General features: G+C 38.8%; 1 protein-coding gene across 2 annotated transcripts; it reads left to right on the top strand.

Annotated features, from left to right (window-relative positions):
- Positions 1 to 5,979: 5,979 nt before the first annotated feature.
- Positions 5,980 to 12,832, top strand: LOC133879545 (eukaryotic translation initiation factor 2A). 2 transcript variants are annotated; one of them, XM_062318152.1, is made up of 14 exons: positions 5,980 to 6,117; positions 6,926 to 7,018; positions 7,088 to 7,442; positions 7,677 to 7,863; positions 9,089 to 9,323; positions 9,406 to 9,474; positions 10,111 to 10,212; positions 10,384 to 10,424; positions 10,658 to 10,791; positions 11,465 to 11,528; positions 11,614 to 11,710; positions 11,811 to 11,929; positions 12,226 to 12,248; positions 12,351 to 12,832. In XM_062318152.1, exons 2-14 carry the CDS (start codon positions 6,979 to 6,981, stop codon positions 12,445 to 12,447), a joined length of 1,563 nt encoding a protein of 520 aa, XP_062174136.1. In that variant the 5' UTR covers positions 5,980 to 6,117; positions 6,926 to 6,978; the 3' UTR covers positions 12,448 to 12,832. The 2 variants fall into 2 exon arrangements, with proteins under 2 accessions (XP_062174136.1, XP_062174145.1); XM_062318161.1 differs by having other exon boundaries at positions 12,168 to 12,248; positions 12,351 to 12,406.

Genomic DNA, 12,832 nt, shown 5'->3' with positions numbered 1-12,832 from the left:
GCAAGTGGCGATAAGGGAAATTCAGCGCAGGCAGGTGGCGATTGAGAAATAAGGGGAAAAGAGAAACTTACAGAGAGATCATCCTATGCAGCAAACTTGGAAGGTAGCAGCTGGGCCATGGTTTCCTTGGCTGGAAAAGCATTCTCATCAACCACCACATGTCTACAAAGATAAACTTTATTTGTTAGAGGATCAAGATACATATACCCTGCATGATGATAACCAAGAAAGATATATGGCTTGGACCTATATTCTAACCTGTGTAACCCATGAGGACGGAGAATGTGGTAACATTTACACCCCAAAACCCGAAAGCTTTGATAATCCGGTTCCTTGCTAAATAACTTGGAGAAAGGGGATTGAAAGTCTAAAAGAGGAGTAGGTAATCAGTTAATAATGTAAACCGCAGTGAGGAATGCATCTACCCAATATTTATTGGATAGATGAGCATGGGCAAGAAGGGTTAAACCGGTTTCTAAGATATGACGCAATTTTCTCTCGGCAAGACTGTTTTGTTGAGATGTGTTAGGACATGATTTTCTATGGATTATCCTATATTTGGTGAAAAAAGATTGAAATTGAAGAGAATTATATTCACCTCAACCATCGGATTGTACTTGCTTGATAATGAGGGAGAATTGATTCTCAACCATAAGTTTGAATTTAACAAATTGATCAAAAACACCAAATTTGGCATGCAAGGGATAAATCCAAGAATAATGGGACAAATCATCGATAAAGACTACATAATATTTGTAGCCGCTTATATATGAAACTGGTGATGTCCACACATTTGTGTGAATTAATTGAAAAGGTTGCGTTGAGACACGCTGAGAGGGAGTAAAGGGTTGTCTTTTACTTTTGCCTAGCTGACATGAAGTGCAAATAACATCTTTATTCATATTCTTGAGAGACAAAGGTAAATCGAATTTCTTAACAATTTGGAAACAATATCATAAGCAAAGTGCCCTAATCTAAAATGCCACCCCATTGAAGAGGTTTTTATTCCAAGAAAAGCAGTAAATGAGTGGTGATCTATGAGAGATGTTCTTCGAAGCCAAAGAGGATAGAGGTCATTCTCACTTATGCCTTCCAAGAGCACTGCATGGGTCTGACAATCCTTCACATAAAAATAATCGGCCATGAGAATAAAATAACAATCATTATCAATGCAAAACGCTAAATAAATAAAAGATTTGCAATGGCTTGTGGGCAGAGAAGAACTTGTGTAAGGTGAAAAGTGGAGTTAAATGAAGAATGAAGTGTAGAAAAACCAGTATTTTTAATGAGGAGCCCAGCACCATTACCAACAGCAATCGCGCCATCAGCCTGGAAGGGTTGTTGAGTGCTCAAGTTTTCTAGGTTATTGGTTATGTGGGCATTAGCCCCACTATCGGCGTTCCATGGCTGATCTTCAATTGTGGCATTGGTTTGAGCAACCATTGCTGCCAACTGAGGTGGTGGGTGCCATCCATATGGTGGAAATAGTCCAATGCTAGGTGACTGGTTTTTCCATATATTTGAAATGGTGGCCTGTTGCTGCTGCAAGGAAAGGGGTTGCCTTTTTTAGACCAAATTCAATCTACTTGTGCGGGACATCTGCATGGGAGAGTTGGAGTGGCTCAAATCTTGAGTGTATGAGTGTTGTTGCCTAGGATAAAAATTGTTGGATTTTGAAGCCGTGGAATATGAGTGCTGTCGTGGAGAAAAGTTCAGTTGAGGTGCCCTTGGTGAGAACTTCATATGCTGTGGAGTCTTGTTTTTTGTGCTGCCAATTTCCAACATTGCGATCTTTTGCAGGTTTGTTAGAAAATAGAGCAAATGTTGCAGAATTTGCAGCACTTGTTTGCTGCTATAAGAGAGTTTCATGGTTGAGTAATTCATCACGAAAATCATCAAACTTCAAAATTTTATCATGGGTAGCAAGGGAATATGAGGTAATAAAGGGGGTTAAAGGAAGGATTCAAACCACCAATGAAAAAGGAAATCAAATCTGCATCATCAATAAGGTTACCAACAATGGCCAATTGGTCAACAAACCCTTTGGCAAGTTGGAGGTATCTAGCACAGGTTTTAGTGTCTTGGCGAATAGTTTGGAGTTGTCTTTTCAACTGGGTAATCTGAGACTTGGATTGTGAGGCAAATCGGTTTGCTAGGGAAACCCAAGCTTCATGAGATGTGTTAAGTCCAAACATAGTGGACAACACGTTTTCAGACAGAGTTACAAGGATCATGCTAAGAAGACATTCATCCTTCTTTGTCCAATTGATATATTTTGGATTTAGTGTTTCCTTACCTTCAGCATTAGAAACATACTTTGGAGGGCAAGGCTCTGAACCGTCAACTATGCTCGTGAATTCATGACTGCGAAGGATTGGCATGAACTGAGACAACCAACTTGGATAGTTGTGGTTGTCAAGCTTAACTTGAACTGTTGGAGTGGGACTGGCAAGAGAGAAGACAGTGTTGGTTTGGGTGTTGCTAGAGGAAGCCATGGAGGATCGAGAGTTTAGCTTTGGTTGTAACAGCTCTGATACCAATAAAAGTCAACTGGCCTTACTCACTCTCAAAAGACGCATTGAGAGAGAAGGGGTGTCCATGGCTTATAAAGTGCCCAGGTCATGTATCTCTTGGCGATGTGGACACTTTAACACACCCTCTCACGTGTGGCAACTTTTGGCCAAACACGTGTCCAACATCGGGAGGGAAAGGCCCATCACTGTCCAAGGAACCAATTCTGATCAACACGTGTTTGGCCAAAAGTTGCCACACGAGGGGGCATGTTAAAGTGTCCATCATCATCCAAGGAACCTGCTCTGATACCATATAAAAGTTCATGAGCCTTATCACTCTCAAAAGATACCTTGAGAGAGGAGGGGTGTTCATGGTTTTAAAGACTCCAGGTCATATATCTCTTGGTGATGAAGGACACTTTAACATCTTTGATGCGAAATTGGGTAATGGACTCTCTTATTTCTAGCGTAGTCTATGGAAGGCCAGAGAGTTATTAAAGAAGGGACTTTTGTGGAGGGTTGGAAATGACGAAAACATTAATATATGGTAGGAAATATAGCTCCCTAACCCTACAATATTCTTTATACATTCGCCAAGCCGGGGGCCTAGTGATGATGTTGTAGTAGCGAATATTATTGATAAGGATATTAGGAGTTGGAATGTCCCTTTGATCAAAGAAGCATTTGGGGAGGGTGAGGCAAGAGATATTTGTCATATTCTTATTATCAGTTCCTTCAACGGTAGAGATTAACAAATTTGGCGTTATACAGGGAACAAAGATTTTACAATGAGAAGTGCCTACCACTTAGAAAAGACGCTCGCAACGAATAATACATGGGAATGCTCTTATGCAAAAAAACCAAAGCAATGTATGAAAAATAATATGGAGAATGACAGTTACAAATGTAATGAAAATATTTATGTGGAAGCCTTCAAGAATGCTTTAACTACAAAAGCAAATTTGATGAAAAGGAAACTTGTAGATGACCCGTTATGACTTATTTGTGGAGTAGTAGTGGAAACAACAGTGTAACAACCTACCCTCAATGACATAATATTGTCTGCTTTTGGCTCCCCATACCAGACTTCCCAGGAGGTCACCCATCCTGGGATTGCTCCCGTAGAAGCACGCTCCCACCATCTCAGGCTGGGCAATGGCTCTGATACCATTTGTAATGATCCACCCCCAAGGACACAATACTGTCCGCTTTTGGCTCCCCATATCAGACTTCCCAGGAGGTCACTCATCCTGGGATTGCTCTCGCAACGGCTCACTTAACTACGGAGTTCTGATAGGTTCATGACCATCACGGCTTTACAACGCGTTGTGTCATAAAGGGTGCATTTATACATATAAGCACATCCTCATTCCCAGGCGATGTGGGACGTCACAATCACTCCCTCTTTGGACCCAGCGTCCCTGCTGGCGTCCCTCACTGGGCTTCTGCACGCTCCCACCATCTCAAGCTGGGCAATGGCTTTGATACCATTTGTAACAACCCACTCTCAATGACACAATATTGTCCGCTTTTGGCTCCCCATACTAGACTTCCCAGGAGGTTACCCATCCTGGGATTGCTCCCGCAGAAGCACGCTCCCACCATCTCAGGCTGGGCAATGGCTCTGATACCATTTCTAAAGATCCACCCCCAATGACACAATACTGTCCGCTTCCGCTTTTGGCTCCCCATACCAGACTTCCCAGGAGGTCACCGATCCTGGGATTGCTCCCGCAGAAGCACGCTCCCACCATCTCAGGCTGGGCAATGGCTCTGATACCATTTGTAACGATCCACCCTCAATGACACAATATTGTCCGCTTTTGGCTCCCCATACCAGACTTCCCAGGAGGTCACCCATCCTGGGATTGCTCCCGCAGCAGCTCGCTTAACTACGAAGTTCTGATAGGTTCATGACCATCACGGCTTTACAACGCGTTGTGTCATAAAATCCCAGGATGGGTGACCTCCTGGGAAGTCTGGTATGGGGAGCCAAAAGCGGACAGTATTGTGTCATTGAGGGTGGATCGTTACAAATGGTATCAGAGCCATTGCCCAGCCTGAGATGGTGGGAGCGTGCTTCGATAGGTTCATGACCATCACGGCTTTACAACGCGTTGTGTCATAAAGGGTGCATTTATACATATAAGCACATCCTCATTCCCAGGCGATGTGGGACGTCACAAACAGGGCACATATTGTGAAGTTGTCCAGCTGCCAAAGATACATGGAGTATGTTTGGAGGAAAAATACAAAAGAGCAGCATGGAGAATGAGGAATTTATTAGATTGTCAATTTTTTACACGACTTGCAAATCCAAAATAAAGTTATAGGGTTAGGGTTTGGCACAAACGGGTTTGGGTCATAAAATGGGTCAACTCCTTTGACACGTATAATCAAACGTATCACTAACGGGTCAACCCGCTTAACCCGCGGGTGTGTCGTATCTTTCTTCTTCTTCTTTTTTGGTAATTACCTTTTCCCCCATGAACTACCAGTCTTTGTCAATATGCTCTCACGAACTGACATTCTTACCACTCGACCGAATTGAACTATCATTTACTTACCAAAACTCCCCACCCTAAAGGAATCTCGATAATTGAATGAAATAATCTATTTTTAGACGTTAAATTTCGTTTAAAAATAGAAATGCCCCCAAAAAATAATTTAATAAAAAATATAAAACCTAAAAATACAAATATATGAAAAATATCAAATCTTAAAAAATTTAAAACTTCTATTTTTAAAAAAAAAAAAAAAAGAAAAAAGAAAAAAGAAAATAAATGGGGTGGCTACCATTGGGGAGGGGGGTGGCCTGCGAGCCACCCCAGATGCAAGTCGGGGTGGGCACGCGGCCACCCCCTATCTTCTTCTTCTTCTTTTTTTAAAAATTATTTTTTATTTGTTTAATTTTAAAGGTATTATATGTAAATTTTGCTTATGAAGTTAGGATATTTGAGTCATTTCAAGTTTTTTAACGAGGTTGACTGACGGAATATGGGTTTTGGTAAGTAAATGGTAGTTCGATGCGGTCAAGTGGTGATATTATCAGTTCTTGGGAACATATTAATAGAGGCTGGTAGTTCATGAGGAAAAAAGATAATTACATTTTTTTTTTAAATACAAAAGTAAAAACAAAGACTCGGTCTATTGAATTTTTAGTCTATTCTCTAATCCTAAAACTTAAGCCAACGCTATTGTCCCTCTCTCTATTATCTAATCTTAGAGGTGTTGACGTGGACTTTCGTTAATTTTTAAGCAGATGTACCATCTTCATCTTTAGCCATAAACGATGTACTATCTACTATACGAAATGAACCATATAGAGCAAAAAATAAAGTCTTTAAACCATTGGGGGCAAAAACGTATTTTTTTTTAAAAAAAATGCGTGTGAATGTCAACCTCTTTCTTTTCTTTGTGTGGGTTGCTCACTATTTACTGGGCTGCCTTGGGCTCAACTTCTTTCCAGGTTTGAAGCCCAATCCGTTTATAAATTTAACCATAGACCGCCCATTTATAGTTCCGCTTACCCGAACACGGCACGCCCAATTCGCAGATCGCTTCGATTTGGGCGACACTTTCTCCGGCTACATCCTCCGACCCGGTAACTCTCTCTCTCTCTCTCTCTCTCTCTCTCTAAACCCTCGATGTTCAACCTCAAATGATTAAGCTCCGTTTGGTTGCCGAGAAAACGTACGAAAAGAAAAACGACTAAAAAGTTTGAATATTAGACATCATTTGTAGTACATGAGGATTGAGAAGCTCAAAAGTGAGACCATTGAAGCCTTTTGGCACAGTTCTTTGTTTGCTTTTTTATTAATTAAAATTATATCAATTAATCTATGAGTAGCGGAGAGATAGCAATGGCAGTTGCCGTGTGATTTTACAAGTAATAAACATTGAATCCCAACAGGTATATCTGCTTCCTTGTTGTTTGTGAATGTAAGTTACTTGTCTGATGCTATGTTTTTCTATGTTCGTTTTATGCAAAATTGTGCTCATCAGATAATTGAGAAGGTATTTAGATTATAGTGGGGGTAAAACAAAAAGAAACCAAACAAACGATGGCATAAATCTTAATGCATACTTATCAATCTAGATTTTACAGTGGGGAAATGAGTCACTTATGCTGTTTGAGACACTACACTTTTACTTGAGAGAAGTTGCATCATATGTCTTTGAAGCTCGGAGATGGCAATAGTTCACGAAAAAGTAATGAGTTTTAGCCCTAGGATAAAAGTTTAAAGAAAGAATAATCCCTTCACCGAATAATGCTCATGAATTTAAAGGCATTCTAATTTATCTAGCTATTGTTTGTGGGCTTAAGTACTTCGGTGGCAAGCTTTCTTGTAGTATCTTGCTGAATCAAAATTGTTCTTGAAAAGATTTGTTCCTAACAATGTCTTTTGCAGTCATTTTGTCAACAGGGTAGCCTCTCCTTCACATATACCCCTGTCAGCCAGCTATGGCTGCCATTGACCCCTCACCATCTTTGGAGATCTTAGGTACCTAATTGTAGTTTTCTGTATTATCAGCTGTATATTATATCTCTCTTATTTTTCTTTCTCTCGCAGTTCGGGGACCAGAAGGGTTCTCACTCTGGAATGGGCCCCCATTCAGCAATGGTCAACCTGGTATAAAGATTGAAAAGGTTCCTTGCTCAAATTCAAAGTTCAGTGAAGACGGATCCAGACTCATGGTGATGAAATCTGACAATGTGATTAGCATATATGATTGCAGCAGCTCCAAAGAAATCAGATCTTTTCAACTCCCCAATCTAGCTGCAGCTTCCTTGTCCCCATGTGGTAATTTTCTTCAAACCTTTCAAAAAGCTTCAACACCACAGGAAAAAAATGTGATCTTATGGAAGACGGAGACTGGTGATGCTGTCTATCATCAATTCCAAAAGAACATGACAAAAGTCACATGGTATGTCTAGTAATTTTCAAGGCCTCGTATTTTGGTAAATTTGAGAATTTTTTACTAGTTTTGACACTTTCCTCGTAAAAAATTTGTAGTATACAAGTTGATTATAATATCATGCCTAAGAGAGAATTTAAGTTCAATTTCATGGAAAAACAGAGGTTTATGCATGTTTTAATTCAGGTTCTTTTTGTTTTTGTTTTGTTTTTTGTTTTTTTAATTGTTGGTTGTTCTGCCTAGGCCCTCAATTCAGTTTAGCTTTGATGAAGCTGTTGCATGTCGGCTAGCAACTAATGAGATCCAATTTTTTGATGCTGGGGATTTCTCCAAAGGAGTTGTCCATCGGATAAGAGTTCCTGGAGTGGCTGCAATTGAGCTTTCTAAAGCCCCTGGGTCCCACGTGGCAGCATTTGTTCCAGAATCTAAGGTTTGTGCTCCACAGGCCCCGGCTGATTTTGGGGACTGGTTTGTGTTTTTGATATAAGAAGTGATAGCTTAGAATTACATGGGAATGTTGGGTGCTGTTTAATTGTGTCCCAAGTGTAGAACGTTCTGCATATCCCATAGATGTGGGTTGCAGACCAGACTTACTGGATCCCCTTGCCCACTCTACAAATCCTGGACCAGATCATGCATCCCGATTTATGGTACTTTGACGTTCCAATTCTTTAAAAATAGCTACCTCAATGTACTATGTTTGTTAATCCTTTTGAATAAAAAAGGGATATTTGGCTAAAAACTTCATTACATAAGTTTTTGGTTAGGTGTTTTTCTTGTATACTTCCTGTGTACTTGGGTATTGCCCTTTCTCTTTTTAATGAATTTCTATTTCTTATAAGAAAAACTTCATTACATAGGTTGTATTATATGTTGAAGATAAGGAGAAAAGAGGGACATGTTACCAATAAATTTTACGTGTTTATAAATATATATGAATGTAGGTACATAAGATTCTGTTCATATGGCTGTATATAGGTATGCTATATGTACAAATCATGCCAAAGCAAGCCAAATAAGCTTTATGATGCAAACCACAACCTCAAATAGCATATCAATGAAGTCTAGCCCGAACATAATGCATAGCAGGTTTAGGAACCTTTCATGTTCCCCATACACATGCAGCAAGCCCAAACATACCACGTTCTGGGCAACTTTGTTGCAGACTAGAGTTTTCCATTTTTATTTCTCTTCAATTTTAGTTACCATAGAATTTTTTTTTACTTCTGTCTCTCTTCGTCACAACAGAAATTGAGATAATACCCGATTGCTTGCCAGACCCATGTATTTGGGGTTAAGGCTTGGTTGAGTTGTTTATTTTGAAATTTTGTGAAAGAGAATGTCAAAATTGGTGGAATCTTTGAAAATGCAGAAAATATTGGAATTAAATTCATTTGATTCATGCTATCAATCATATGTAATTATGTTACCTACTTGGGAAGTATCATACTCAGTTACGAATTTGTTTGATTAATTTGTCAACATATGCAGTGGTTGGAGGTTCATGGGTGACCTAGCGTCCATTTAGGCTAGAGACATGAATTCGTTTTCTGCTAACATACAGACATCTAGAAATACGACTGATATTCAACTTTCATATTCAAGGTTTCGTTCATTATTAGTTTGTTCTGATGCTGAACATTCTACCTATGTAGGGGGTTCCTGCCAGTGTCCAGATATTTGCTTGTGGAAAAGATTCACAGAGTCAACCTATTGCTCGTCGGAGTTTTTTCCGATGTTCAACAGTGCAATTGAATTGGAATCATGGCTCTACTGGGCTTCTGGTTGTGGTGCAGTCTGATGTTGATAAAACCAACCAAAGTTACTATGGAGAATCAAAATTAATCTACTTGACAACAGACGGGACCTATGAAGGAGTCGTGTCTCTTCGTATGTTCTAAATTTTTATTGTAAATCAAATATTGGTGTTACCTGCCTGTGACGAGCAACTGATTGTTGAATAAACTGGCAGGTAAAGAGGGGCCTGTTCATGAGGTTCAGTGGTCATATTCTGGTTCAGAATTTGCAGTTGTTTATGGATGTATCCTTTTTATCTGTTGCATTACATATTTCAGGGAGACAACTGCCCAAATAAGCAGTGGTTTCTAATGGTGACTTGTGTTATTAGGATAATAAGTGCAACCTAGGGACAATATCCTGACTTTCTGGAATATATTTCATACACATCTATATACGGGGCTGGTTCAAGATGTTTAGTGGTCATATTCTGGTTCAGAATTTTTTATTCAGATTTTCTAAAAAGATTCCTGGTTGGACAAATCAATTCCTAAATCTGTGTATTGAGAAAACACTGGATTTTTAGTTTTTGACTTCTTAGTTGTAGTTCATTATGGTCACTTCTTTTTTAAAAGTCCGATGGGACAAAGATAATACTCGAAGTGGGGCTCCTATACTAGTGGATCCTCAATCACTGAGCATGTGTTAATGATTCTCTAGTGTCAATTGTGATGTACCAAGGTTTTTGAATTTTGGGAAAGATTTTCCTTTTTCTCTATTTTGAATGCTTATTATTGCTTTGCATAGGTTTGATTGTAATTTTAGTGGATTTTGAAAATGAAATGTGGATGATTTTGCATCCATATGTCCTGCTTGCAACCTGTTTTGGATCTTCTTTTGCAATGGTTGGATTATTGCACTTCTCCTTAACTAATTTTAGTTATGCCCGCTAGAGCAACTGTGTTCGACAAGAAGTGTAATCCTCTACTTGAGCTTGGAACAGGCCCATACAATACTATCCGGTGGAACCCAAAAGGGAAATGTATCCTCCATTTTTTATTTTATTTTTTTGGATAAGTCAGTTCAAAAAAAAATTGATATCATACTTCTTCAGAAAAGTAAATTCATATATTCTTTTTTGGTTAAAAAAAAAAAAATGCTTTGACTATATATATCTTTTTACATTTGTGGCCTTAATTCTCTTGTTTTGTAGTTCTATGTTTGGCAGGTTTCGGTAACTTGCCTGGTGATATGGTATGTTATTTTAGATGCTCCTTCTTTCTTTTCCTGTGTCTGTCTTGCTCTTTTCCCACTCTGTGGAGCCTTTCCAGCTTTTTCCCCACTCTTTGAATTAGGTTTTTCCTAATTGAAAAATTGAAGGAAAAAGAGGTTGAAAATTAAGAAAGTTGCTTCTGCAAATGTCATAGCTTCCTCATCGAACCAACATATACTGCTTCTCATATCTGGGGTTCATTTATACCCTATAGGCATTTTGGGACTATGTAGAGAAGAAGCAGCTTGGAACAACTAAGGCTGAATGGTCTGTGACAAGTGAATGGTCCTCAGATGGACGCTATTTCATGACTGCAACAACAGCTCCAAGACTACAAGTTGACAATGGGTAGGTTAATCCTTATATTTTGGCATTTTGTGCGGTTGGAAGAGTGTAAGTAGGTAGTTGGTGCATGTCAACGGTGTGTACTAAGCCATTTCCACATGTGTGCTTAGAACAGTTTTTGTAGGCTTAAATCCCACTTTGATTGATTGAATACCTTTTGCCAAGTAAATTTTTATTCACCTTACCATCATCCCAAACCAAGTATTTGCCCACCCATGGGCGCAAAATTCTGTCCTTGATGTTAAAGATCATTCAGATGGCCCACCTTATCTCAGTTAAATTGTTCCATTTGGTGGGATTTTTTGAGGCTCATGACTTAATATTACACCGATGGGAATATCTTCGCTTATTGATTACGGTTTCAAATTTTGTAATGTTATTTGGTTCCAATTTATGCTTAAACTACAAGTGTGACTCAGCACCTAAGCATAAGTTCCAAGTATTTTGATAGTATGTAGAAAAGAAGTCCTTTTGTGATTTGAAAGGAAACTTTGTATTATTTATACTTGAAAAGCATCAAATGGAAGTCTTAGGATATTTAGATTTTTCCCATGCTATATTTTGATGGTTTTTATATATTCAATACCATAATGAGGATGGGATTCAGTCTGATGATTTGTTCCTGGGAAACTTATTCTAGATGAATCATTTTGCGATTTTCCTGTTCTTATTGAAGGATTAAAATTTTCCACTACAACGGATCCTTATACTTCAAGAAGATGTTTGACAAGTTGTACCAGGTCGGTGTTCATCGTGACCCTTCTTTAAATGTTCTTATATCAGCTTAGCTTATTCGCTTTGATTTTTTAAGAAATCTCTGCACAGGCTGATTGGAAACCAGTCTCACCTGATAGGTATGGTGAAATTGTTGAACTCATCAAGTCTATTGACTCCTTAAAGGTCGAAGAAACCAAACCACAAGGTTCTGTCTCATAGTTAGTATTTCGAATATTTATTCGTTCCTGGATTGATCACTTGTATGCTTTTTTATTTTTTGACTGAAGAGTCTGGACTATTTTCAGGACAAGGGTCAAAAGCTTCCCAGGCTTCCACAAAAACCACCTCCAACAACCCTCCTGCACAAAAACCTGCAGCATATCGCCCACCGCATGCTAAGAATGCGGCTGCTGTTCAGGCAGAGGTATAAATGATCTAGATCTGGTTTCTTTATCATTTAAAAAAAAAAAAAAAAAAAAAAAAAAATCAATGGCCAGACCCATCATTTAGATGCGTTTGGCATTTGTGCTCAGACCAAATTTTTCTGTGTTCATAGACCGCATGCAATTATAATTGTTCTATCTTCTTGTTTATAATAAGTGAGATGAGTTGATTTGTATTTGCTGAAATTAAAACAAGTTTCCAATTGCTTTGAGTTTCAGTTGGATTGTATTAATTGCTTTATGAGGTTATGATGATTTGATGATTTTGTAATGGCAGCTGTTTGGGGAGAGTCCTAAAGAGTAAGTACCCTCATCTGTTCATTTGTTCTTTATGTTCATAGTTTGGATTTTTATAAAGCTGATTCCATGATGAACTGCTGATCAATTTGTTGATTAATTTAGAGCAATGGGAAAGAATGCATCGCGAAACAAGAAAAAAAGGGAGAAACAGAAAGAGAAAAAGGCTGCTGACACTGCCGATGCTTCCAGTGGTACATGATTGAATGCAGGAATTTTGTCCCAAAAAATGGATCCTAAATCCGGCATAGACATTCAATGGGACTTGGAGGCTTCTGGTGTGAATCTCACTGCAGGTGATCCTTCTTGATCAGGTTTCAGCGTGCATTGGTTCTTGAGCAGGGTTTTGGGTTGGATTCTCAAACAATTTTTAGGTGGTCAAAATAAAAGCATTCGACTATAAGCATTTAACATGGGGATGCTGTTTCAAAAGATGTGTAACATTATGTACCAAGGTTGGTACGTAATGAATTAAAATTGGAGCTGCATTGATAAACGATGGTTTTTCATCCATCCTTGTGGTGTAATTTGGTTCCTGCTACTATATTACTGTGGTTGTCTATGAATATCCGAGGGACTTAGAAATC

This window comes from Alnus glutinosa, chromosome 1 (assembly GCF_958979055.1).
Source record: "Alnus glutinosa chromosome 1, dhAlnGlut1.1, whole genome shotgun sequence".
NCBI classification, from domain to species: Eukaryota; Viridiplantae; Streptophyta; class Magnoliopsida; order Fagales; family Betulaceae; genus Alnus; species Alnus glutinosa.
Note: the sequence above shows the minus strand (reverse complement) of the source record. Positions and strands in the feature narration are given on the sequence as shown.

Coding starts and splice junctions, on each gene's coding strand:
- LOC133879545 (XM_062318152.1), top strand. CDS start 6,979: ATGGCTGCCATTGACCCCTCACCATCTTTGGAGATCTTAG. Junction 7,019..7,087: donor ACCATCTTTGGAGATCTTAG/GTACCTAATTGT, acceptor TTTCTCTCGCAG/TTCGGGGACCAGAAGGGTTC. Junction 11,930..12,225: donor CGGCTGCTGTTCAGGCAGAG/GTATAAATGATC, acceptor TTGTAATGGCAG/CTGTTTGGGGAGAGTCCTAA.